Raw genomic sequence first — 26406 nt, 5'->3', positions numbered from 1 at the left:
AATAATGGTGCTCATCAATTAATTCGACCTTTGCACTGTCATTGAATGTCTTTGGCATCTGTTCTACTTCATTACAGTTGCCTACAACACAATGGCAAAGATTACCTTCTAATAGCAAGAAAGGAAGTAACATTGTATGGCAAAAGGATTTACACCAGGAAGGAAAAGATTTTCCAATTACTATTGATAGCAAAACTGTAAATATGTTCACTAAGCCCATATATTGATTTTCTTGGAATTAAAGACAGAAGAAAGAGCTTTCATTTATACAGCATCATTGCAATCCACAAAGGCAGAGCTGGAGGTGGGACTTGGGGAATATTCTGAAATGTAGCTTTCGTGCCAATGGGCCGATGCCACTTCCAGGCGTTTCCACCTCCAGGCATTCTTGCAAGAGACATCTGCACAATGGAAGGAGCTACCCACTCGCTGCAGTGTGTAGACTAACAGCAGCAATTAACTGGCCACAGGCCCAGATTGTGGATGCCACACGGATCTCACCAGTGGCAAACAGGCCCCACATTGCAGGCAAAGCCCATCAAGGCCTTCTGTAGCCACCCTTCACCACCCCCCCCCCCCCAACCTCCCTCTCCATAACCCCCAGAGCTGATTTTGCCACAGACGTCCAGCCACAGAGGCTTTCCCTCCACAATAAGGGCCCCACAAATAATTTTAGTGATTTAATATCTCTTCTGAGTCTCCATCTTGTGCAGCCTGCGCATCCTCCTGGCTGCCTCACCAGCACCCACCTCTCTCAGTGGGGCTGCCAGCAGAATATTACTGGAGACCCTCCATTGGGCCTATTAATTGGCCGTCTCCAGTAAGACTGCATTGGTGGGGCGACGAAGCAACAATCAGTGGGTTGGACCGACTTTTGGCCCCGACCTCAAAAAATCTTAAAAGGCCGTAAGATTCTGCTCTTCACCTCAAGTTGCCCCAAAGCCCTCAACAGCAAATGAGGTGCTGTGTGGAGCACAAACATCGTTCTGGACCAGTTGTTCTAAATGGCCTGCTTTTTTGTGCTGCACATTTTAAATCATTCAACATCACATAAGGAAACAGGCACTTAGGAAGGTCCCCTAAATGGCAATTAGATAAACGACTAGATCATCTGCTTTTGCATGCTGGTTATGAGGACAATGGGAGAATGTTTTCTTCAAATAGGGCTGTCGGATCTTTTATGTCTGCCTTGGAGAACAAACATGACCTCAGTTTAAGAGCTCATCTGATAGACAGTACCATTGACAGTGCAGCACTCCTTCAGTGCTCCACTGGAGTGTCACCTTAGAATATATATTCAAGTTCCTGGAATTGGGGTTTGATTTCACAGCTCTCTGATTCAGTGGTGAGAGACATCAGTAAGTAGCAGGGTGGTTCTTCGTTCTAGAAGAGGACTGATTTGTTATGTTCTCGGTGTAACATAAGCAGCTTCCTTGTGGTGCACTTGACAAAGGAAGGTTCAGATGTGGAGATAACTTCAACACGTTTATTAAACTATTTACACTTCTATTACTCGGGTTCGACACTACTGCTAATCCTACTATAGCTACCCAGATTGTCTAACCAGTTGCCGCAATCCACGTGGTGGGTGTAATATTGAATCAACCCTGTGTCTCTACTCACTGACTGTCTCCACTGGAAAGAGGCAGATCATGTGTGTGGTGTCCTTTATATATGGGTTGGTGTAATGCCCTCTTGTGGTCGTGTCACCTCTGTGTGTATCGTGAATGTCCATTGGTCATGTCCTACCTAACTGATCTATTGGTTGAGTGTGTGTGAGTGATGTCTCCGGTGCTCCCTCTAGTGTCTAGCTAGCCTACATGCATTTACATTGATGCACATCACCACAAGGACCTCGTCTGTTAATTCATTAAAATCATTAATTCATTCTGCTAAAATCATTCATCGAAGTATAAAGTGTGTAATAACTGGCACTTTATCATGTATATTCATTATATTGTAATGTATTTTTCATTTATCTTTATATTTGCTATATTAATAGGGTTACTTATGCCCAAATGAGTTCATCGCTACTCAAGGCCCATTGCCAGGAACTGTGGCAGATTTTTGGAGAATGATTTGGGAGACAAGAACTCAATCTGTAGTTATGTTGACACACTGTTTTGAAAAGGGCAGAGTAAGTTACTGTTAGATAGTGATATACTGCGGACCTGTACCACACCATTTATCTGAACAGATCAGACTTATAAGATTGACATAGACAGTTGTTTCAAGAAAATGTATATTGATTTCTTCACCAAATTAATATTGTAATTTAGTGTAGTATAATTAGAATTATTGACTGATTAATTGCACAAATTATTCACTTAACTGAATTTACACAGTTATGCAATTTTTGCATTTACCTGTGTTCTCCAGCATTAGGTAAGGTCCCAGATGCCCATAGTCTGCTTTCCCCTTTGAAGGGGAGAGCTGACTGGTGGTGGTCTAACCTGAGGGTCACCACACCTCAGGCCAGGGGCAAGGTTGAGAAGACGGAGTCTTCATGAATAGCCTCCGCCAGTACGGGAATTGAACCCGCACTGCTGGCCTTGCTCTGTATCATGAACCAGCTGTCCAGCCAAATGAGCTAAGCCGGCCCTCCTGAATAACTTCCGCATTAACCCGCCATAGAATGCAGAATCAGTGGGAGGATGTCTCATTTATATGGAGCCGACAGACATCTGTTCCACCACAAGTGCACCATAGGTGCTTGTAAACCAAGCTGCTCTGACACTGTTCCCAGCCAGGTGGGTTCCCTGCCTCTCCCTTTCCTCAACTTATGGACCCTCCTTGGTATACTTCATCTCACCAGGCACAGGGGCTTTGGCTGGGTCCCAGGAGGCTAGGGAAGTAGCAGCTCCGAGTTTGGAGAATCCTTGAACGTACACATCTCCATTTGCATTCCTAGCCTTTTATGAGGTAGAAGCTCTGCCTCTCAGGATGCCAAACAGGAGTTTCCAGTTTTGGCCAGGGCCCAGAATTATGCTGAGAGTGCACCAGAGATGTTGAGCAGTTCAAAATCTCAAGGTATTTCACAAACTGTTCAGCTAGGTCGCATGTTACGGAATACAATATTTAATGTTGTTAACTGGACATATTTAAAATTTCACAACAATATGTGATTGCAATATTTATTATAATTCAGATAAGATGTCACCAGTATTGGCCTGAGGATGATAAGCCAGTAACTGTGTTTGGGGATATTGTGATCACTAAGCTCGCAGAAGACATTCAAGCAGATTGGACTATCAGAGAACTAAAAATTGAAAAGGTACGTAGCTGCCTTTGTACTGAACTCACAGCAATATTTATGAAAATATACTGGAGGAACTTTACATAGCAAAATCATGTGGTAAATCTCTTGACCTGATTTGTCAAAATAGGCAGCACAGCACCATTCCGGTTAACTGTGAATGAATAGAAGCATTGAACCTTTTCGCTATAAAACTAAGACTTGATCATATCATATCACTGTAAGGTTCCGTACATAATACCCATATAGACATAAATGTGATGGCGTCATCAAGCCGTAGAAACTAAGGAGCACCTCAAGGGCAGCATGGTGGCACAGTGGTTAGCACTGCTGCCTCAAAGCTCCAGGGACCCGGGTGACTGTGTGGAGTTTGCACTTTCTCCCCGTGTCTGTGTGGGTTCCCTTCAGGTGTTCCGGTTTCCTCCCATAGTCCAAAGATGTGCAGGTTAGGTGGATTGGCTGCACTAAATTGATCCTTAGTGTTCAAAGTTTAGGTGAGGTTACGGGGATAGGGTGGAGGTGTGGACTTAAGTAGGGTGCTTTTTCAAAGGCCGGTGTAGACTCAATGGGTCGAATGACCTCATTCTGCACTGTAAATTCTATGAAATGATCAAGTTAATTTTGTTGAATGGATCTATGATCATTTTATTTTATGATGTGGAGATGCCGGCGTTGGACTGGGGTGAGCACAGTAAGAAGTCTTACACCACCAGGTTAAAGTCCAACAGGTTTGTTTCGATGTCACTAGCTTTTATTTTAGGCTGCAGCTATGCTACATTTCTGATTTACGATTCATAACTGTTAATTGCAAATCGCAGCTGATAAGACCAGAGTTGGGTCACCTCACAGGACAGAGATCTAAGCATGGTGAACTGTGATGCCAGCAATATTTGACCACTGGGAATTATAGGTGCTGCCTTACCCAGTGTTCACACACGTATTTCCAGCTTTGGTTGTTGGGAATCCTAGACAATTTTCCCCTCGCCTTTGCGAGAAATGCTTGAGACTCATTATAGCACTTGCAATAATGTTGAGGTCAGCCATCAGGTAAGCACAAATTTGTTTAAATTTGCTAAAAAAAATTAGCTTGAAGTTTATACTTTTCGAAATGAGGAATGTTAATGCTGAAAAATAATTGTCATTTCAGGGATACGGAATAAGCATGTTCTAATGTACCTCAGCTCCAAACTTTCAGATTTTCTTCCCAGCTTACCCAGCTTACTATAAAACTTCCTTTAGAAACCCTCAATTTAACAAAAATGTTGTTCTTGAATGTAATTTAAGATTTGAATAGTCTACCTTATTTCAATTGATTTCAATTCGAGCAGTATGGCGATTACATGATGGTGACGCAATTCAACTTTACGTCTTGGCCTGAACATGGTGTTCCTGAGATCTCTGCACCGTTGATTCATTTTGTGAAGCTAATTCGTGCAAACAGAGCCAATGATAACACCCCTATTGTTGTGCATTGCAGGTAGGAATTTGCCGAACAGATCTATTTATTTATAACACGAATGGTGTTGTTCTAGGATCTATTATGAATATAAATTCCCCTCTGTCCTGTTGCAGTTGAAGTATATTGCCATTGTAAAAAGTGATGGATCCCGCTGCAAATTATGGAACATTAGTGTTTTATTCCAGTAATTTAAATGATTCGTGGAATTAGAAGACAATTCTGACAGAATGTTAGGACAGTGAAGCAGCAATAGCCCTCGTCCCTGAATTATCCCTAATTTTCGGCCACAATCCTTTCCAATTTTATCTCAGATAAAATTTAAAATTGGAAGAAAGTTTTGCAAAAAATACTTGTTTGGCAGTTTTTGTCTTACTCTAAGCATTATGTGGAGATGCCGGCGTTGGACTGGGGTGAGCATTGTAAGAAGTCTTACAACACCAGGTTAAAGTCCAACAGGTTTGTTTCAATGTCACTAGCTTTTGGAGCGCTGCTCCTTCCTCAGGTGAAGAAGCAGCGCTCCGAAAGCTAGTGACATCAAAACAAACCTGTTGGACTTTAACCTGGTGTTGTAAGACTTCTTACTCTAAGCATTATAGCTGACAACAAAACTGAGCTATGTGAATCAATGTATAATCGTACACGTAAGTCAAGTTGAATATGATATAGATAATGATTAACACAAGTAAATTACTAACTATAATATTTTAAAAATAATTAAGGAGCCAAAATAACGTGTAAAAGAATATAGGAACATTTCATTGTAATGTCCATTTACATTGCAGTAACGAGTTTGAAATATTAATGCGTTATGGGACAAACATGTGGAACTGTAAGTGCTATGACTTATGGGAGCCGTTTTGGATGTGGCTGAGCAAGTTTTTTTTTTCTCCATTTCTTTTGCTCAGTGCTGGGGTAGGAAGGACAGGGGTCTTCATTGCACTCGATCACCTTTTACAGCATGTGAACCACCATGACTTTGTGGACATCTTTGGATTTGTGGCAGAGTTGCGAAGTGAACGAATGTGCATGGTTCAGAACCTGGTAAGAAAGTGGAACATTTCTACCAAGGCAAACTGATTCCGCGCTCACTAATGTGAACCAGATTATCTTTGTTGCCTTTTACACCTTGATTGTAATGCCAAATTTGAGTTATCATAGCATTTTGTTTTATTAGGAGCTTACTGACATTACCTGCAACCTCACAATGTAACACAGTAGTCCTGCTGCGACTCGAGGTGGTATCCAGCCCAGAATAGAATACAATCCCTAGGGTGCAGAAGGAGGTCATTTGGCCCATTGGTCTGCACCAGCCCTTTGAAAAAGCACCTTACTTAAGCCCACACCTCCATCCTATCCCCGTAACCCCAGTTAACCTCTTGGACACAAAGGGGCAATTTAGCATGGCCAATCTACCTAACCTGCATATCTTTGGACTGTGGGAGGAAACCGGAGCACCTGGAGGAAACCAACGCAGGGAGAAAGTGCAAACTCCTAACAGACAGTTACCCGAGGCTGGAATTGAACCTGGTTCCTGGAACTGTAAGGCAGCAGTGCTAACCACTGAGCCACCGTGCCGTCCACTGAGCCTACTTCCTCCCAGTCAACAAAGCAGATTCTCTGACCATTAACCTGTGCTGACAAACCCCAGTCATTAATGAAGGGACTGGAACTGATTAAAGTAGCTGCAAACATCTGTGTATGTATTGTACAGGATGCAACATAGCTTATACATGTGGATTTACATCAAGGGCATTGATTTTTAGCTTCCAGAAACAAAAAAGATTTATATCTTACAATGTTGGTTGCAAGATACACCATCAAATCTGCTTACATAGTAATAAACAGTTGTAGATCAGGGCATGGCATATGTGAATGAGTGATTGGGTGCTCTGTATCCGTCGTATAGTGTGATGCACAAAACTGCGTGCAGGCCCTCAACCGTGACTTAACCAATGTCCTGTCAAATTAAACATTTCTCCCTCACTCTTGTATTCAAAGCTTTACATAAAAAGACCAGACTCACATTTACCGTTTTTTATAGCTTTTTCTATCCGTACTTCCATTTTTGCTTGATCGGAAACCGACATAGGTCAGAAAATGCAGGGACGATAGGTGAATGGGAGTACCAAAGACCGCTTGAAGCTTTAACTTGTCCCAGCATAAAAGTCATTCCATCGGGGCTCATTGAGTTGGCTTCTCTCAGTTCCAGGGAAGAAAACATACAAAAGGAAGGCAGTACTAGCCTTTGGTTTCACCCCTTCCAGATTCCTAGTGTGCCTATATTATCAATATTATCCAACATCATCTCTTCAAATACCGCTACTGGGAGCTCACCATCCGTGATTGCTTATCAGCCAGTTATCAGCCAGTGTGACCTATAAGCAAAGAAATATCGCTGAAATGTTGCAAATTAACAGAACATATGTAGTGAAACTGAGCATTTGTGTGACTACAGGAATATGTATCATTTGACTAAGTTACATTTTAACATGTTGTGATGTGAAACACTTTAAGATGTTTGCGGGAAGAGTTAAATTATAGTTTGCAATTTGAATGTATATACTTGAATGAAGTCATTTTGAAATGTAGTCACTGTTGTAATGTAGGAAACATGGCAGCCAATTTGTACACAGCAGGCTCCCACCAACAGCAATGCGACAATGACGAGGAAATCTGCTTTTGTGATGTTGATTGAGGGGAAAATATCAACCAGGACACTGGGAATAGCTCCCCGACTCTCATTTGAAATAATGCCATGGAATCTTTTACTTTGACCTTTGATGGTGCGACCGGGCCTGATCTCTGGCAGTGCCAACCTGGCAACCAGACACCTTGGCATTGCCAGCCTTGCACCCTGCCAGTGCCCCTGACACTGCCATCCTGTGTGGCACTATTAGCGTGCCAGGCTGACAGTGCCAAAGTGCCCAGGTACTACCCTGTCTTGACCCAACCACTTGGGGATCTCGCGGGATTCACCCATTGCGCCCAGACCCGTGCCAGGCGCAAAACGGTCGCTGAATCGTGCCCTCTAATAATAGATGATTACATTTCCCAATTTAAATTAAGCTATATTTTTGTCTCTAGACCTCCTAAGGTGCGATCATGCTGTGTCCATGTTTGTAGAAACCAGTGCTAAACAACACCCTGTCGAGGTCTCACAGGTGCGGCCGTTGACTCCCGGGCGCTGGGTGAAAGCCTTGCCTGGTATTAGGCACATTTAAATATGCAGATCTGGATCCTGCCCAGTGAGGATGAGATCCAGATCGCACCGGGCGGAGCAAGCCTGGTGACTCGCGATCGGACGGGTGCGGAGCCTGACTTGGGGATCTCGCGGGATTCACCCATTGCGCCCAGACCCACATCAGGCGCAAGACGGTCGCTGAATAGCGCCCTTTAATTATAGATGATTAAATTTTCCGATTTAAATTAAGCTGTATTTTTGTTTTGTAATATTTAAAAATGTTCCAACATCTATTTGAATGCAGGCTCAGTACATGTTCTTACATCAGTGTGCTTTGGACCTATTGAACAACAAAGGAACCAGTCGATCACTGTGGTTTGTAAATTATGCTGCTTTGCAAAAAATGGACTCTCTGGATACAATGGAAGGTAGTAAGACAAGTTTTAGTAATTCACTTAATTATACATAAAGCAGCCCTTTCTGTAACATTTTTAGAGCTGAACATTGTTGTTGCTACTACAATCCAAAAACCTTTTGAAGCATATCTTGAAAATAACTGCAATCAGTATGAACTCTGAGCACATCCATCAAATTCTCCTGTCCACTGCTTTAACACTTGTGTTAAACTTTTAGCACACCGATTCCTGCCTTCATTAGAAAGGCACAAATAGGAACTTGATGCAAATACATTAGCTATTCATATAACATTGCAGGCATTGAAATGGAAACATTATAAACATTCCTACGATAATATCACTCAGAGTAATTTTCAGTTTATACTTATCAATGTGCTGCCCTCTACCTCACTCCATAACAATCTTAAATATCACAAACTCAGGGACAATTAATCATTTCCAAAACCTCCATAAAAATAATTTATATATACATATATAAAACTCTAGCTGTATGACTTTCAAAGATAATATGGAACAGGGCTTACTGGAGCTTAATATGAGGAAATGCTCCTGTGGGTAAGCTGAAACACTGTGGAAGACTGTTAGGCTCCAAGTCATAGAGACAGAGTTCAAACCACAGTCTCTGCTGTCAATCAAATGGGCAGAAAATCTTGTAAGGCAAGTCCTGCCTATTCTTGGCAAGTCATAATGAGACTGGCGGAAACAACAATCTAAAATTCAAACTATTCCAGATTCCCAACTGAAGAAAAATGGACAGTATTTACCTCAACATCAGGAAAATGTTGAAAATATAAATAAATAAGTGGGTTTTTCCTACTAGAAGTTAGATTTTAAAAATAGCTTTGGTACATCAGCCTTCTGAAAACAATACCTAGAAACATACATAGAAAATAGAAGCACGAGTAGGCCATTCGGCCCTTCGAGCCTGCTCTGCCATTCATTAAGATCATGGCTGATCATCATGTTCAATATCCTGATCCCACCTTCCCCCTCATATCCCTTGATCCAGGAGCTATATCTAATTCGTTTTTGAAATCACACAACGTTTTGGCTTCAACTACCTTCTGTGATAGTGAATTCCACAGATTAACCACTATCTGGGTGAAGAAATTTCTCCTCACCTCAGTTCTAATGTGCTCTTATATTTCTGGGCACTTTCCGAAATGGAAAAAGTAAATGAAAATCCTGCAGCAACAGAGAAAATGCCTAAATGATTACTAATTTTTCAACAGCTGTTTGGAAATCTTCCAGCAGTTGAACTACATAAAAATGGTACACTATGGTTATGGAGCATAGTCTTCTGGAGGTGATAGGGGTCTCAGCTGCACTCTGGAGGGCCAATGCTTCTTTCAGGAAAGGCCCAACACGTCTTGTTCCAGACAGGCACTTGACAGGCAGAATTTCCTTTCAAATCAAGGACACCTGGAGTGGAAGTGCCGCATCCCATGAGCTGCTAGCCAATCAGAGAATGGCAGCACAATTGAACACAGCGTTATTGGAAAGGTAACACCATGCAAGGTCTAGGATCATTGCTGGGTCCCAGGCTAGAGGCGTATAATGTGTCGCGGTGGTGGTTCCGTGGTTGATGGGGGGGCGGGGGGGATGAGTTTGCCAGCAAGGACAGAGGGGTGGGTCTCAGTGGATGATACTGAGTCTCTCAATAGGTACTTAGTGGCTTTGATCAAGAGATTCCCCCCCCTCCCACAGGAGCACACAAGCAACCCCAAATGGGTTTTCTTGTCATGTTCCCTGCAAGGAAAGTCCCCCATCCTCCACAGGGTTAATACCAGTGGCAGTGGCATTAATTGTGCACTGATGGGACTCAATTGCTGGCTGCATTGGAAGGCTCTCCATGGACCTTCCCACCATGGACTCAGTCAGGATGAAAGTAGGATGATGGCGGATCACCAAGCACAGTCCCCTGCCCTCACCCCCCTCCCTCCTTCCAACCATCAAACCCTCCACTGGAGAGAACACAAGATTCCACCCACGGTATTACGTTCATTTCCTAACTTCATGCATGGGAAGCCTGTCAGCCCAGAGTATGTGAGCCTTCTCTACATTTATTTCCAATTCATTTATGGACATTGTGGGCAAGGTCACCATTTGTTGCTGTGTCGCCATCTGGGGTGGCTATTTCCAGAATACAAGATGGATGCTCGCAATGAATGTAGGGAACTATGGACAATGTTAAGAAAGCAAGCAGGCACAGAGCCTGTATGCGTATTGAGAAGGCAGCTCCCAGACAAGACTGAAACTGTAGGTCAATTAACATATCGATGGCCCATCTCCGGGAACAAAGGAAAGACACTCAAGCAACCGATCCAGCTCTAGACACCCTGGCGCCAGTTCTCCAAACCGAAAGCGTAAACAAAGCCAGTCCAACGGCCACCTAGGACACGCCCAGCCATCAGGGCATTCACCCCTTTATTGGTCAATATCAATATCAGTGATCAAGATACGGCCCAATTAATTGGGGCCAAGTTTAAGGCCCGCCCAAAAGCGCACAAAGCCCCTCCAGGTATAAGAAGAAACCCCCGAGAGAGAATCGCTCTCTTGGACTTGGCTCTCAAGGCGGAGAGACCTGTCCACCAGCTGCATCAGAAGCAAGTAAGTCCAAGGTCAATGCTCACTACCAGATGGACGACCATAGCTGTTCTCCTGTACCACTTCGAACCCAGCAGCCTCAGATCCGAACAACGGCCATTGTTCCTCTGACTGAGTGGGCACCCGAAGCTAAGTATAGGTGTTCGCGTTAGAGATAGTTTAGTTTGTAGTACTTTGTGCCTGAGTAGATATTACTGTGTGTGTAAATAAATAGTATTGACTTTGAACTAACTAACTGGTGTATTGGTTCTTTGATCAGTATTCGGGTTTGAACCTTGTGGCGGTATCGAGAGATACCTCGCGACTCTAAAGCAAACATAATTAGGATTAAGGAAGGCGACCACATTGACCGCCATATTTAGAACCAAAGAAACAGAGCAACATTACTGGCGACTCTGGTGGGACTTGACCTAGAAGTGGCCTAGTCACTCCGAGAGAACCCAAAATTTGAATTAGAATCCAATTGGAAACAGAAAAAACCCACAAGTGTGAGACCAATACTGATCAAATCACCAAGATTCGGAAGTGCGTTATTTGCATGCGTACTAACAGGGATATCAGGTAAACCTGAGAGATTTTTTGCGTAAAACTGTCGGGAGTTTTGTAGGCCAGAAATTAGCGTAAGCCATACCCGTGTTTACATCACCACTTTATCACCCCTGTTCCAAATTCAGTAGAGACCCCAGAGATAGCGATAGAAATGGCAATGAAGGCAATGGAACGCATTATGAGCCCCCAAAAATTCGAGGTTGCAGCGACCAGTAGAGTAGGACAGTGTCCCGTATGGGAAGAGGAGATTAGAAAATACCTCAAAGAGAAAGGATTGCCCCTTTGGAGTGAATTTTGTGCGAATGATGAAACAGGTCTCGGAAGTATAGGGCATACGTGGTGGGAGAACCTGACAGAGATCCATAGGAAGAGCTTAGGGAAAGCTCGCAAGCCGATGGCAATCGTGTCCTGCTTGGCACAATTGTGAGGCAAGAGGAGGTTGTGAGGACGCTCCATAGAGAGATTGAGGAAAGAGACAAGAATAGTGAAGGAGATGTGAGTGGATATGAGAAAGAGAACGAGGAACTGAGAGAGCAGTTAGCGGCGAGGGACAAGGAGATGGCTGATGCCAAGTGGGCACACCAATCTTGTCTCGCCCATTTGAGCAGCTTTCAGTCCTAATATGACAAAGCCTACCAAGACACGCAACGCGCAGTGTTGGTAAGAGAGGAAACGGAACAAGTTGGGCAGTGACAGAAACAGTGTAACGATTTAAACGCAGCGCTACGAGCACTCTACACTTCCACGACGGAACAAAGGCAGAGCTCGGTAGATCACGCAAAGTGCCGGAAGCAAATTGCAGAACTGCAATCTATACTTTCTGTCCAAAATGGGTTCCAGAGCACGTTTGGATCCCAATTAGACCAAGAAAATGGCCCCGACTGGCAGGAGTTAAATGAGACTGCCCACAGATATGTACATGGAACATGTACACAGGACAAACCACAAAAATGAAAAGCACCCCCAGCCCCCAACTGCACAGGCAGAACGCAATCCTATGAACCCTGTCACCACACAGCGCAGGGCCACAACAGAAGGAGACCCAGATTTTCTGTACACCACCCCATTAACCGTCACTCAATTACGGGATGCGTGCGATAAGATTACACCGTTCCTACCCACATCGGACCCCCACCAGTTCTTTGCAAGACAAACAACAGGCAACCATGTACGGCCTGGATGGAAAGGAGCAAGTGAAGCTCACAGTTTTAAGCCTCGACCCTTCAGTCGTGGCAGCCCTTCCCGACCCACAAAACGTAGGAGGAGGCACACTCCAAGAAATGCACACAGCAATCCTAGATGCGCTCGGCTATAACAAAGGAGACCCCGTAGAAGGTCTAAACACGTGTAGGCGAAAGAAGACAGAGCACCCCACAGCGTTTGCTGGACGCTTGTGGATTCATTTTACAGCGGTGTTTGGAGAGTTAGCCCGTGCCCATTTGATCCCAGATAATATGGCCAAATGGACCCGCATCCTAGTCTCTCATGGGACAGAGGCAGGACAGAGAGCTTGCGCAAGTTACGACCCCTCAGGCGAGGTCCACAACAAGAAATGGGTTTTGAAAAGGTTGTCCCATGCTTGGGAACAGTCCATTCAAGGTAAAACAGCTCATGGTAAAGCAGAGGAAGAACAGGCAGACATGCATCTAGTTAGGACGCACCAGAACCCCCTATGGGTAAATGAGGGAAGAAACAGCCCACAGCAGACCAAATCCCAGGCGTGTTATAATTGCGGCCAATTAGGACACTTCGCACGAGAGTACAATGGGCCCCAGAAGCAGCAGAGAAACTAGCAGACGGAATGTGGCGACTAGGGGCTTTTCACAGTAACTTCATTGAAGCCTACTCGTGACAATAAGCGATTTTCATTTCATTTCAGACAGGCGCCCTAAATAAGAATAGGGCAAAGCCAATTCACAGTGTTAGCGCCCGTTCTGAGAACACAGATATGAACGGCACTGACTGACTGTGTTCGGACTCCCCAACTTGGGTCTGCGACACCCTTTGGGACAAGTCCGGTAGACCGGTAGTGGCAGGGGGCACCCCGTAGAATTCCTTTGGGACACAGGAAGGTCCCGCACCATGCTCAATTCCTCCACGATGTTTCAGCGAGACACGTGGCCCACCACGGACACCATTATACTCAGCGGTTTTACAGGGCATTTACAGCAGGGATACATCACAGCTCCTGTAGCAATCCAGATAGGGAACATTAAAACAAAACATCCCGTAGTTCTGGTCGATCTACCCCAGACAGCCGAACACATTTTAGGCATTGATTTTATGAGCTCCCACAATCTCTCATTCGATCCAGTAAATAAATGTGTGTGGAAAATGGCAAAGGCAGCATGAGCCCCCACCACGCTCACAGTTGGAGGCTTCTGGTTCGACGCTCGAGCCATTAGTCAGAACAAAGAAGTTAGGGAAGTCCTGCAGCGACACAAAGCAGCATTTGCACAGCACAAACTCGACTGTGGCAAGATCGCTGGCTTGGTAAATATTACAGGTCCCGACCCCAGACCCCAAAAGCAGTACGGTTTCCCCCAAGAGGCAGAGGGAGAAACCTCAAACGTTATACAGAGTCTGCTTGATCAAGGCGTACTCCGATCAGTAGCCTCCATGAATAATGCACCAATTTGGCCCGTCAGGAAACCCTCATGGATCATGGCGACTGACCATTGATTACCGGGAACGGAACAAAGTAAGCCCAGTAGCAGCCCCCGCCGTAGCCACGAGTCCCGAGACCATGCTCAAACAGGGACTACAGTCAAAAAAGATTTCGGTTCTGGACATTAGCAACGGCTTTTGGTCCATTCCATTGGATAAAGCGTGCCACTATAAATTTGCTTCACATTCCAGGGACAACATTATACGTGGACATGCCTTCCACAACTACCCCTCCATTTTCCACTGACAGCTGGCAAATGGATTAGCAAAATTTTCCCGACCCGATTGTCTGGTCCAATATGTAGATGATCTGCTTCTACAGATGGACACAAAGGGAGAGCACATTTCGCTTCTCGCCAAATTATTAGGACTCCTACAACAAATTGGCTGTTCAGTGAACCCCAAGAAGGCCCAGATCTTACAGGAAAAAGTGATGTACTTAGGAACAGTAATCACACATGGCAAACGTGAGATCGAGCAGAAAAGAATCGACTCAATCGTCAAATTACCCCTGCCACATAATAACACAGCCCTCCGGTCATTTCTACGACTGGTTGGCTACTGTAGAAACCACATTGATGGATTTGCCACAAAGGCAGCGCCCCTATCCGACTTTCTCAAGAAGCAGGCACCTTGGGAATGGCTTCCTCAGCACACGGATGCCGTGGATGCATTAAAAGGAGCCATCAGCACAGCTCCCACATCACAGGTCCCAGATCCACTCTCCCTGTATGCAATTGAGGTTGCAACTACCGACCGAACCCTTTCGGCCGTGCTCCTCCAAGAATGACATGATCGCTTAGGCCCCATGGCATACGCATTAGATCCAGTCGAGCAAGGATTTTCTGCCTTCGAAAGGCACCTGCTCGCAGTTTTTTGGGCAGTACAATACTTTGCCTACATTACAGGAATCAACCCTATAACCATTCTAACTGAACACACCCCAACACAGCTACTACTTGATGGTAGACTTAAGGATGGCACAGTCAGCCAGATCTGTGCAGCCCGTTGGACCCTTCTCTTACAGGGATGGGACAGAGCAGTTAAGAGGACAAAGACCCACACTTTCCTCGCTGACAATTTACAATATGCAGGCACCCCACACGAGTGTGAAATAATATCCGCTAAACACAACACGGGACCCTTTTACCTAAGTCAGCTCCCCCGAAACCAGGTACTTCACCCCAGAGACCCCAGCCCACAGACACATGCGCACCCCTTAGAATCTATGTGGATGGCTCCTCCACAGTTTTAAACGGAAAAAGGATTACTGGTTGCGGTATTTATGTAAATGCCTTAGAAGAGATTTTGTTAAAGTTGCCAGGACATTTAGGCTCGCAGGCAGCAGAACTGGTAGCTTTAGCGTACTTTGTAGACCACCCTGACTCGTTCCCGACCCCGGCAGACATATATTCTGACAGTTTATATGCCTGCAACAGTTTAACCGAATTCCTACCCCTGTGGGAAACTAGAGGATATGTTTCCGCAGACGGAAAGCCCCTACCCTCAGCCCCATTACTCCAGCATATTCTGAGAACAGCCAAAGATAGGAAATATGGAATTATCAAAGTCCGTAGCCACCATCGTTCTTCTCCCCCCCCCCCCCCCCCCCTCGGTAATGTTAAGGCTGACGCCCTAGCAAAGGCAGGTTCCAGACATGGTCACTTTTGGAACCCCACCCCCCCCCACCCCCCCCGAGAGCACCCCAGTACACACGGTTCAGGTCTCACAGACCAACATTCAGGATTTAGCAACAGCCCAATCAGAAGACACACAGCTCAGGGAAGTTTTAAAAGGCAATTTCCCAGCCCCCTACGATAAGTACAAAAATGCGTTAACCACACATGACAGTGTGATTTTAAAAGACGGAATTTATGTAGTCCCCAGCCAGGGCAGGAATCTGATTATTTGGCTATTCCATGACAACCATGGACATCAAGGCATAGAGGCCACCCTAGCCCACCTCAGACCTCTCTGCTGGTGGCCCGATTTAAAAACTGATGTGACTCACTACATTGAGAACTGCTTTATCTGTGCCCAGAACAATCCGGACAGATACGCAAGAAAAGGTCAGCTTAGCCACACCCGCCCCATTAATGGCCCCTGGACAAACTTGCACATTGATTATATAGGACCCCTACCCCCCTGCAGGAATGGCTTTAAGTATGTGTTGGTGGTCATTGACACCTTCACAAAATGGGTGGAAGCCTTTCCATCCAGAATAAACACAGCCAAAATCCTCACTCAGCACATCTTTACAAGATGGGGACTTCCACGCAGTACAGAGTCCGACCAAGGCTCCTATTTTACAGGACAAGTGATGAAAAACGTCCTTACAATTTTCGGCATAAAACAAAAATTCCATATTGCATACCACCCCCAATCAAGCGGCATAGTAGAAAGAATGAACAGAACTTTAAAAGCGACCCTCAGAAAAATGGTGCAACAACACAACACCTGGGACATAGTTCTCCCATTTGCATTAATGCTCATATGAAATACGGCATCCACGTCAACAGGATACACACCCCACGCCCTCATGACTGGACACCCCATGAAAGGGACGGAATATTTGTTAGGACTGGATTTGGCCAGCCCCGCAGTCACCCCCCTCAAGCATGAGAAAGCAGCACAACAGATTTTAGAAAATGTAAAGGCAGCCCAGTTGCAGCAGCTGTTAGATTTGGGACACACAAGAAACAAAGCAAAGTTTGCTTTGATAAGACAGTACACGCCACAGGGTTTGTAGTAGGGCAGCAAGTCATGCTATCCTTTTCCAACCCCAGTTCAATCCTTTCCCCCAAATTTGCCGGACCGTACTCCATCTCTGATAAAGTCAGCCCCTCTGTATACAAAATCACCTAAAATGGCAAGTCTGCGTGGTTCCACATAAACCAGCTTAAGGCTGATGGCTCGCAGAACAACCATGCACACCACCTCTCGCTTGCAGCAGCAGATGAGCACGCCCCGCCCACGAACGACATATTCCTACCCTCCCCCAACCTGTCCAGCCCATCCTCAGACACGACTACAACTCCATCCCCAGAGGCTCGACTCCGCCGTTCCCTTCCTCCAACCGACAGCGATAGCGACAGCTCCAGCACAACACGCTACGATTACACCCCCGCACCAGGCCCCACTCCCAGCGACTCCGAACATGATTCCAGCGACCCCTTTGAAATGACGTATATTAAAGCCCCTGATCCAGACCCACCGCCCGACGATTATGGATTACCCCGTGGCAGCCCCAACCTCGATACAAAACACTGGCACCGAGACAATTTGTTCAGGTTCATCCGGAATGATGAGATGGACCCCAATTCGCCCCAAGCAGCTTTAGCAAACCTACTTCAGTCAAGAGTATGGCAACCGGGAGAAGATGATGACATAGAGTCTGACTCCCACCAAACGATCCCCTTTGCGACTCTGTTCGCTTTAGAGCACTGAGGTGTCCAGATGATGGTAAAAAAGGAACCGATGGAGATTTACGGTGTCCTTTCTGATGGAACCTGCACCATGTTTGTTATGTTTGTTTGTTTGTTACTGTGAATGTTAAATGTTGTTGTTCCACTTAAAGTTTTCATGGTCCCACGCCACCACTCTTTTAACGCCCACTGGCAGTTAATGGAACAAGTCTGTCCACAGACAAACCGATCATAACTGCTCTTCTGCTTTGAAGGTAGAAGTTAGCAACAAATGCAACCCCCACGATGACCACAAATTCTTACCATTCTTACCGGTCGCTCAGGCAGTGGCGAAACGGCACTGGTCCCCCCCCCACCCCCCCGCCTGAGGACTCACATCTGGTCAGCTACGCTCAGGTAGAGCACAAACGGCACTGGTCACCGTCCTACCCCGGGATTCCACATATTCTTACCCGTCGCGGCCCATACGCACCCCATTTGGCACATGTAGTTCGAAACTCTTTTGTTTGTTTTATGGCGACCCTTATGTTGCGTTCCAAATGCTATTTACATCCTCAAACACTGGGATGGTACATTGCACAGGCTGCGAGACGGCTCGCACTGTGTCAGTATTTTTCCTTCTCGGATGTCTTTCCCAAATATTTGGTTTAAAAAATAAAATGAGGGAGTCACAGATGGTGACCAATTATAACGGGTAATTGGCAATAAAAGGACAGACAGACAGACATACAAAATCTTAAACAAGATAATAACAGAAATTACGCTTGTGTCCATAGAACTCCGGAACCACAGAATCCTCAAGAAGATGAAAGAAGAAATGATGAAGACAACCATCATGCTTTACAGTTGGATCTTAGCGGGATCCCTCCAGCTGCGCGCGGACGCTACCCCCCTGACCTCTACCACACAGGCCTTGAATGTTTCCCACCCCATTCATACACTGTACCCCGAGATAGTAACCAATACACCAACCTTGCGTGACAAGTTCATAACCTGGTATTCCCTGTCCTACGTTGTGGAAGCACGACTAGTAATTGCGATACTCTGCAGTGTCGTTCAGACACTAAGACTCAGGAAATGGAGGAGGAAAGCCTCCCGCACTCTGGTATACACATTCAGATCCCCTATTTTCGGACTTCAACAAAGCCCCCCCCCCCCCCCCCAACCCCTTTAAGTGAATTAAAATACATCCGTTTTTTTGTGTGTTTGTTCGTTCTAATAAAGGAAAAGTAAAACCCTGTGCCTGACTGCCAAGCCAGAGAGACCTGTGTTGCTGCTATTTGGGGCAGCACGGTAGCATTGTGGATAGCACAATTGCTTCACAGCTCCAGGGTCCCAGGTTCCATTCCGGCTTGGGTCACTGTCTGTGCGGAGTCTGCACATCCTCCCCGTGTGTGCGTGGGTTTCCCCCGGATGCTCCGGTTTCCTCCCACTGTCCAAAGATGTGCAGGTTAGGTGGATTGGCCATGATAAATTGCCCTTAGTGTCCAAATTTGCCCTTAGTGTTGGGTGGGGTTACTGGGTTATAGGGATAGGGTGGAGGTGTTGACCTTGGGTAGGGTGCTCTTTCCAAGAGCCGGTGCAGACTCGATGGGCCGAATGGCCTCCTTCTGCTCTGTAAATTCTATGATAAGGTTGTACAGTTTAAAAGAATTAAAATGTTGTAAATTCTTTTGATTAATTAAGGATAGTTTAGATTAAGGACAGTTAGAGGTTCCAGTTTTTTTATTTTGGAATGCATGCCTGAATGTCATTGCGCCCCATAGAATTTTATAATGATGTGTGTACATAAAGTAAATTAGGTAAAAGTTTCAATCCATAGGACAGAGTAGTGTAGTGCCTGTCCTTGCTTATGGGTGCCCGACTTAGGAGGAGAATGAAGAAGATGCAGTGATTTGATCCTTCGTGTTGAGGATCACAAGGAGGGAGTGTAGCCATCTGGGATGGCCACTTCCGGAATACAAAATGGATGCTCGCAATGAATGTAGGGAACTATGGACAATGTTAAGAAAGCAAGCAGGCACAGAACCTGTATGCGCATTGAGAGCTAGCTCCCAGACAAGACTGAAACTGTAGGTCAATTAACATATTGATGGCCCATCTCCAGGAGCAAAGGAAAGACACTCAAGCAACCGATCTAGCTCCAGACACCCCGGCGCCAGTTCCCCAAACCGACAGTGTAAACAAAGCCAGGCCAACGGCCACCTAGGACACGCCCAGCCATCAGGGCACCCACCCCTTTATTGGTCAAGATCAATACCAGTGATCAAGATACGGCCCAATTAATTGGGGCCAAGTTTAAGGCCCACCCAAAAGCGTGCGAAGCCCCTCTGGGTATAAGAAGAAACCCCCGAGAGAGAATCGCTCTCTTGGACTCGGCTCTCAAAGCGGAGAGACCCGTCCACCAGCTGCACCAGCAGCAAGTAAGTCCAAGGTCAACGCTCGCTACCAGACGGACGACCTTAGCTGTTCCCCTGTACCACTTCGAACCCAGCAGCCTCAGATCCGAACGGCCATTGTTCCTCTGATTGAGTGGGCACCCGAAGTTAAGTATAGGCGTTAGCGTTAGAGATAGTTTAGTTTGTAGTACTTTGTGCCTGAGTAGATATTACTGTGTGTGTAAATAAATAGTATTGACTTTGAACTAACTAACTGGTGTATTGGTTCTTTGATCAGTATTCGGGTTTGAACCTTGTGGCGGTATCGAGAGATACCTGGCGACGCTAAAGCAAACGTAATTAGGATTAAGGAAGGTGACCACATTGACCGCCATATTTAGAATCAGAGAAATAGAGCAACAGCTGATCCCTAATTACACTTGAGGAGGAGATGGTGAGCTGTTAGACATGAGATACCTTTGCCTTTTTTGAAAGGTTCCTTGTACATTAGACAGAGGTCAGGCATGCAAAGGTATCTAGGGCCTCCCCTACCCAGGTGTGTCCCCCCTCATCCCCTCAATTGTGGACTTGGGGGTGAACATCCGAGCCTGTGCATAGTTCGTCAGGGCCTATTTTTATGGATCCCCATTGGTGACCTGATCTCCCCCCCCCCCCCCCCCCCCACCAATGTTGACTCCTCCCAATGGCAGTGTGACATCAGGGTTCATACTGGTGGGAGTGTTGGATTGTTTGCTTTGACCCCACAGACCCGAATTAGAATTGGTCCCTGAGAGTCTAATCTGAAGAGCTTTGTCGGTGAACACAAAATGCACCACTATCAACAATTGAAGAATGAGCGGCCTTTGTACATGATTAATATTGCTACACTGCTAATACTGACTTTTCTGCAAATTTCTTTTAGGTGATGTAGAATTAGAATGGGAAGAAACAACCATGTAACTCTCAGACTCTGCTGAAGATATTGAGACGGTTGCGTTAAACTCATTTCAGGAAATTAACATGAGAGCTTCTATGAGTAGGGCCAAAGATCATCTGTAAATAGAGTCCTTTAAATTACAAGCATGGCAAATTCCTTTATCCCCACTGTGCCTTTATGAAATGTTTCTTCATACTTTGCGTTTGGTTTTGATGGATATTCAAAGAATTAATAGTATCCATATTTCACACATAAATTCGAAGTGCTTATTTTCAACTCATATCTGTTCCATATTGGTGGCCTTGATTTTGCTATGTTGCTTATTTTTACTCTTTTGTAACTTCTTGCAATTTTCAATGTAAAGTGAGCCAAATACGATGAAAAATTAAATTTTTCATGACACTGTGTTGCTTTTGCTGTGCACATTTTAGATTGCAGTGTGTATCTGTATGTGCAACTTATGTTCGGGTTTGGAAGTAAATATTTGTTTAAGTTGCCTATAGTATTTCAATCACCAATGTTTTATTGTGTCTTTTGTATTATCTCCATTTCTGATCCAATGGCCTCCTCTAAAATGTTGGCTTTCAGTGTCGGTAGCTGATCTCAGTGCACATTGGCAGAATGGTCTGTGATCCGGAACAGCTGAACACTCACCCCTCTGACACCATCAGGATTAATCGCCCACTGCAGTTCAGACAGTAGCTCTTCAGGGACATTCTGCTGTTTACACTTACAGCTCTGCACCAGCTCAAACAGGGCTGTCAGGTTGGCCCTTGTTTTTATCTGGATGAAGTTCCATTTTTTATTCTAAATACTCCTATTACTGAGCTCAGCGATGAAAAGACTCATGCATTAAACAGACTCATTTTAAATTTCTTTTGCATTGTCAAACAAACTTACCATCGAGCAATCCACATGTAAATCCGAGTTTGAAGTGTATTGGCTGGAATTATGTTTTGCATATTTATATAAGATTTTGAGCAGAGAAGATCCCTGAACTATCTAGTATTTATTTAAAAAATAGGATTATACAATAGTTCTGAGGATACTTGATATGGCGCTAAAGTACACATTTGTTTGAACTTGCTTTCCACTATTTTAACAAAACTGAACTCATTTATTTTATATTGCTGAAAAGGTGTTGCTAAAGCATCTTTCACTCATGAGGACAAACATAAGAATGCCAAATTTCAAACAGTCGCAAAAATTTATATCACAGGGGAAAAGGGTGCAGATTGGTTGGCAAGCTGACCCGGATTGTCTGAGGAATTGCAATGGAGAAGGCAATGGGGTACTATAGCACCCTCCCCCTCTCCCATGCTTCTGGGTAATTCAAAAAAGGTGCAAGACTTGAACAGATTCCTTTTGTTTGCAGAGCACTGGTCCCTGCGTCTAAATGTATGTCTCTTCTGAAACATGATTGAACAAGTTAATTTGAACAACAAGTTATGCAAGCCTTTTCATGCTACTGTTATACAGTGGGGACATAAGTGGTATTTTTCCCAAATATAATGCTGCCATGAGTCCAAAAGGATTTACTGTCTACCATACAACATCTTGTATGAACTTCAGTGATGGTGTGATGCAAGTATGTAGACTGTATGTCCCAAAGGTTGCTGATCAAATCAAACAGCATGTTCCCCTGATTGTTCGTAATAGGTAGAGTAGACCTTACTCAACCAGCCCACACTTGCGAAACCCAAAGCAAAACGTTTACTGTCAGGTGTGGTTCCGCGATTGAGCAACACTTGTTGAGCAACCCCGACTGTGCTAATAGCTACACCAAAGTAACAACCAATTTAAGGTAATGGCACAAATCTTCCAATCTCCAGATTGTTGGAGATCGAATACATGACGGAAGATGCACGTCACGTCCCTGCAGAGTGTGTGGACCTCTGTGGGAATTACCCAGTAAGTTTCAACATCCGTTATGCAATTCCATTGCTCCCCAGGATCCTCTGCAAATATTTCCATCTCTGATTTAAAGTCGGTGACTTTGGACAGTTCTGCAGTACTTACCTGAATAGTTGCCAGGGATTGTTAGATTAAAATCTAGTCTATTATCATGGGTGAATCTACAACCAACATCCCCCCTCTCCCTCTCCACCAATCACTCCCCATTGGCCACCCGACTACTAACCCCAACCACCCTACTACCCACTTGACATGTCTACACCTGACCAATCCCAACTACCACCACCTACCCCCCCCCCTCGCACACCACCCAATGTCACACCTCATTACTCCCTTGCAACCCGATTACTTCCATGATCCAGCTGACTATCCTCTGACCTAACCTGCCAATCCCCAACGCAACTGCGCCTAACCATCCTAACTTATCCCTTGACCTGACCTAGCTACCCCTAAGACCCAGATACCACCACTCCAACCTACTATTTAACCCACCCTACCACTTCACCCATTGTACCCACTTACCCACTCGTCTACCCGACCCCTTCACCATCCTACTACCTTACCCCCAACCCCCTTGCCCTATCAAACTATTCATTCACTTTTTCACTCGCCCATCCACTAACATTCATTCACTAACATTCAAACTGGACCTATAAAGTTATTATTTTGCATCTGGTACCATAAGAATAGGGCATGTCTCTTCTTCACCCACTTCAATGCTGTTTCCTGAGGGACATTTCACTGCATTTCTGGGAAAGCCAGGGTCAGAGATCCCAGCAGAAATGGGCAGCAGCGCCGAGTTGGCAACATTTTCAATCGCAGTGGTAATCCAATCATAATTGCCACTTGTCAGAAAGTCCAAGCCACTCGGTCGAATAACATGACTCATTTATGCTTGCTCGAAGTGACGTACATTCATATGCAGGGATCCATTCTCTGGAAACAAAAGAAACATGTTCAAGTCTTTCACCATTTTGAATTACCAGGAAGCAAGGGGAGCCTATAGTTTCCCATTCTTTTCTCCGTGGCAACACCTCGGCCAATCAGAGTTGACTTGCCAACCAATCAGCACCCCTTTTCTCCTTGGTATAATTTGCTGTGATTGTTTGTTATTTGGCATTCTTCGGTTTGTCCTAATGAGTGTAAGGTGTCAATCTCAACAATGTGTCTCTTCAACATTATTCATTTATTTTAGATGATTTTATTGAATTTTTGAAGAATAAGCTCATCATTCCTATACCAGTAACCAACGTGTAATTTCAGCACTAATTATACTAGTTGAGCTCCTCTGGCTTTGTTGATGGACCAAAAATATTTCACACTTCCTGTAATTGATTCTATGCCTCTCTCCAATTCTGCAGTTCCTCCCAACTCCCACATCAATAAAATATTACATTTATTTTGTACTGTTGTTCCAATAATTTAAACCATGTTTCAGTGTGCTTGGTGGAAGTGTTTGACATGTGTGCACATGACTACAAGACTAAAGTCGATAATTTGATTGACAGGCTAACCACTCGTCCTACAGAATATTAGTTAATGCAGGAGAACTTAATTTACAATCTTTCACAATCTACCATTTGTAGTTCCTCAAACATAAACATAACTGCAACAGAAATGTTTTAAATAACGTAAATATCAATTTAAACAAGCACGGTAGCAGAGTGGTTAGCACAGTTGCTGCACAGTTTCAGGGTCCCAGGTTCGACCCCCGGCTTGGGTCACTGTCTGTACGGAGTCTGCACGTTCTCCCCGTATCTGCGTGGGTTTCCTCCGGGTGCTGCGGTTTCCTCCCACAGTCCAAAGTTGTGCAGGTTAGGCGGATTGGCCATGATAAATTGCCCTTGAAGTGTCCAACGGTTAGGTGGGGCTACAGGGATGGGGCGAGGTTGTGGGTCTGGGTAGGGTGCTCTTTCAGAGGGTCAGTGCAGGCTACATGGTCCAAATGGACTTCTTCTATGCTGTAGGTATTCTATGATTTTAACTCTTGAAACCAGAATGATATCAATTGAAAGCTGTTGTGTAGTCAATGCTAATTAATGCAAACACACAGAAATTAGATGCTTGGGTCCCAAAATTCTAATTCTTATAAACTGTCACCAGAATTACAGCTGGATTTCCACTACCCTACTGGTCCACTGCTGATCCTGCCAGAATTATGAGGCCAGTTCAGGATTGCTGGGCCGGGTTATGGTGCGAGTTCTTCCAGGAAGGCTTGGGAAATATCATGCGTGGAAGGTAGAGGGAATATTTCTATGGATGCTGCTGTAACTTTCAAATCTGGAGTCTTAAAGCATGACCGATATTCAGAAAAATGAAGATATGGCTCGAGCAAGTAATTGGAGAGCAGCAAAATTCTCAGCACCAGATTTTATCAAGGAGTTGAGAAACTTTCTGACCCTGTGATCCTGTCTCCATCCTGGAAGTGCTTATTTTCTTGTTGGGGAGACGGGCATAAATGGAAATGAGCCCACCGCCTCCAGCGGCAAGCACAAGGCAGAAACAGGCCTGCTTCCATTCACTGCACAATTGGCCCTCTAGGGCCCTTCCCTCCCCCCCACCCATCCCATTCCCTAGACCCTTTCATATCTCTCATGACCTTGCTTCTCATATCTCTCATGGACCCCCATGCACTCCATTCAACCAGTGTCCACCCAGGTAAATAACTCATGAACTGTATAATAACACTGGCAAGTCTTTGATCTGTTCATGAAATATTTAAAAATCAACCATTCAACATTGCCTTCAGAAAAAAAAAAAATCCTATCTACTCATAAGAACTATCGATCAATCACAGCCGGTGAAGGTCTCATTGAAGAAATCTTAAATTGTGTCCAAATAAACACACTGGCAAAGATCGGGAGGGACACCCTCCACTGGTTGGAGTCATACCTGGCTCAAAGGAAGATGATCATTGTGGTTGGAGGTCAATCATCTCAGTTCCAGGACATCACTGCACAAGTTACTCACGGTGGCGTCTTCGGCCCATCCGCGTTTAGTTGTTTCATCAATGACCTTCCTTCCATCATGATGTTAGACCTGGGAATGCTCGCTGATGATTGTACAATATTCAGCATCATTGACAATTTCTCAGACACTGAGGCTGTCCATGTCCAAATGCAGAAAGTCCTGGACAATACGCAGGCTTGGAGTGGCAAGTAATATTCACACTATCTCTATCGGATAATGGTCATCTCCAACAACAGAGAATCTAATCTTTGCCCCTTGACATTCAATGGCATGATCATCACCGCATCCCCTACTACCAACATTCTTGAAGGTAACATTGACCAGAAATTAAACTCGACTAACCATATAAATACTGTGGCTACAGGAGCAGGACAAAGGCTAGGAATCCTGTGACGATCAACTCACCTCCAGACTCCCAAAAGCCTGTCCACCATCTACAAAGAAGTAGTCAGGAATGAGTCTGGCTGAGCGCAGGTCCAATAGCACTCAAGAATCTTGACACCATCCTGGATAAAACAGCCCGCCTGATTGACACCTCTTCCACAAATTTTCACTCCCTCCATTACAAATGAGCAACATCAGCAGTGTGTGCCATCTACAAGATGCACTGCAGCATCACATCCTTTAAAAACCTGGATGAGCAGTTG

General features: G+C 45.0%; 1 protein-coding gene across 1 annotated transcript in view; it reads left to right on the top strand.

Moving 5' to 3' along the window:
• ptprq (protein tyrosine phosphatase receptor type Q) overlaps nucleotides 1-24188 on the top strand; it is a 304885-nt gene extending 280697 nt beyond the window's left edge. The window contains exons 54-59 of the mRNA XM_072485165.1: nucleotides 2003-2137; nucleotides 3149-3274; nucleotides 4585-4733; nucleotides 5621-5756; nucleotides 8201-8324; nucleotides 20861-24188. Of these exons, the coding sequence (XP_072341266.1) occupies nucleotides 2003-2137; nucleotides 3149-3274; nucleotides 4585-4733; nucleotides 5621-5756; nucleotides 8201-8324; nucleotides 20861-20898 (708 nt within the window). The 3' untranslated portion in view covers nucleotides 20899-24188. The remainder of the gene's footprint in view (nucleotides 1-2002; nucleotides 2138-3148; nucleotides 3275-4584; nucleotides 4734-5620; nucleotides 5757-8200; nucleotides 8325-20860) is intronic.
• The last annotated feature ends 2218 nt before the right edge of the window (nucleotides 24189-26406 follow it).

This window comes from Scyliorhinus torazame, chromosome 19 (assembly GCF_047496885.1).
Source record: "Scyliorhinus torazame isolate Kashiwa2021f chromosome 19, sScyTor2.1, whole genome shotgun sequence".
NCBI classification, from domain to species: domain Eukaryota; kingdom Metazoa; phylum Chordata; class Chondrichthyes; order Carcharhiniformes; family Scyliorhinidae; genus Scyliorhinus; species Scyliorhinus torazame.
The sequence above is the reverse complement of the archived record's forward strand: the minus strand, read 5'-3'. Positions and strand labels throughout refer to the sequence as shown.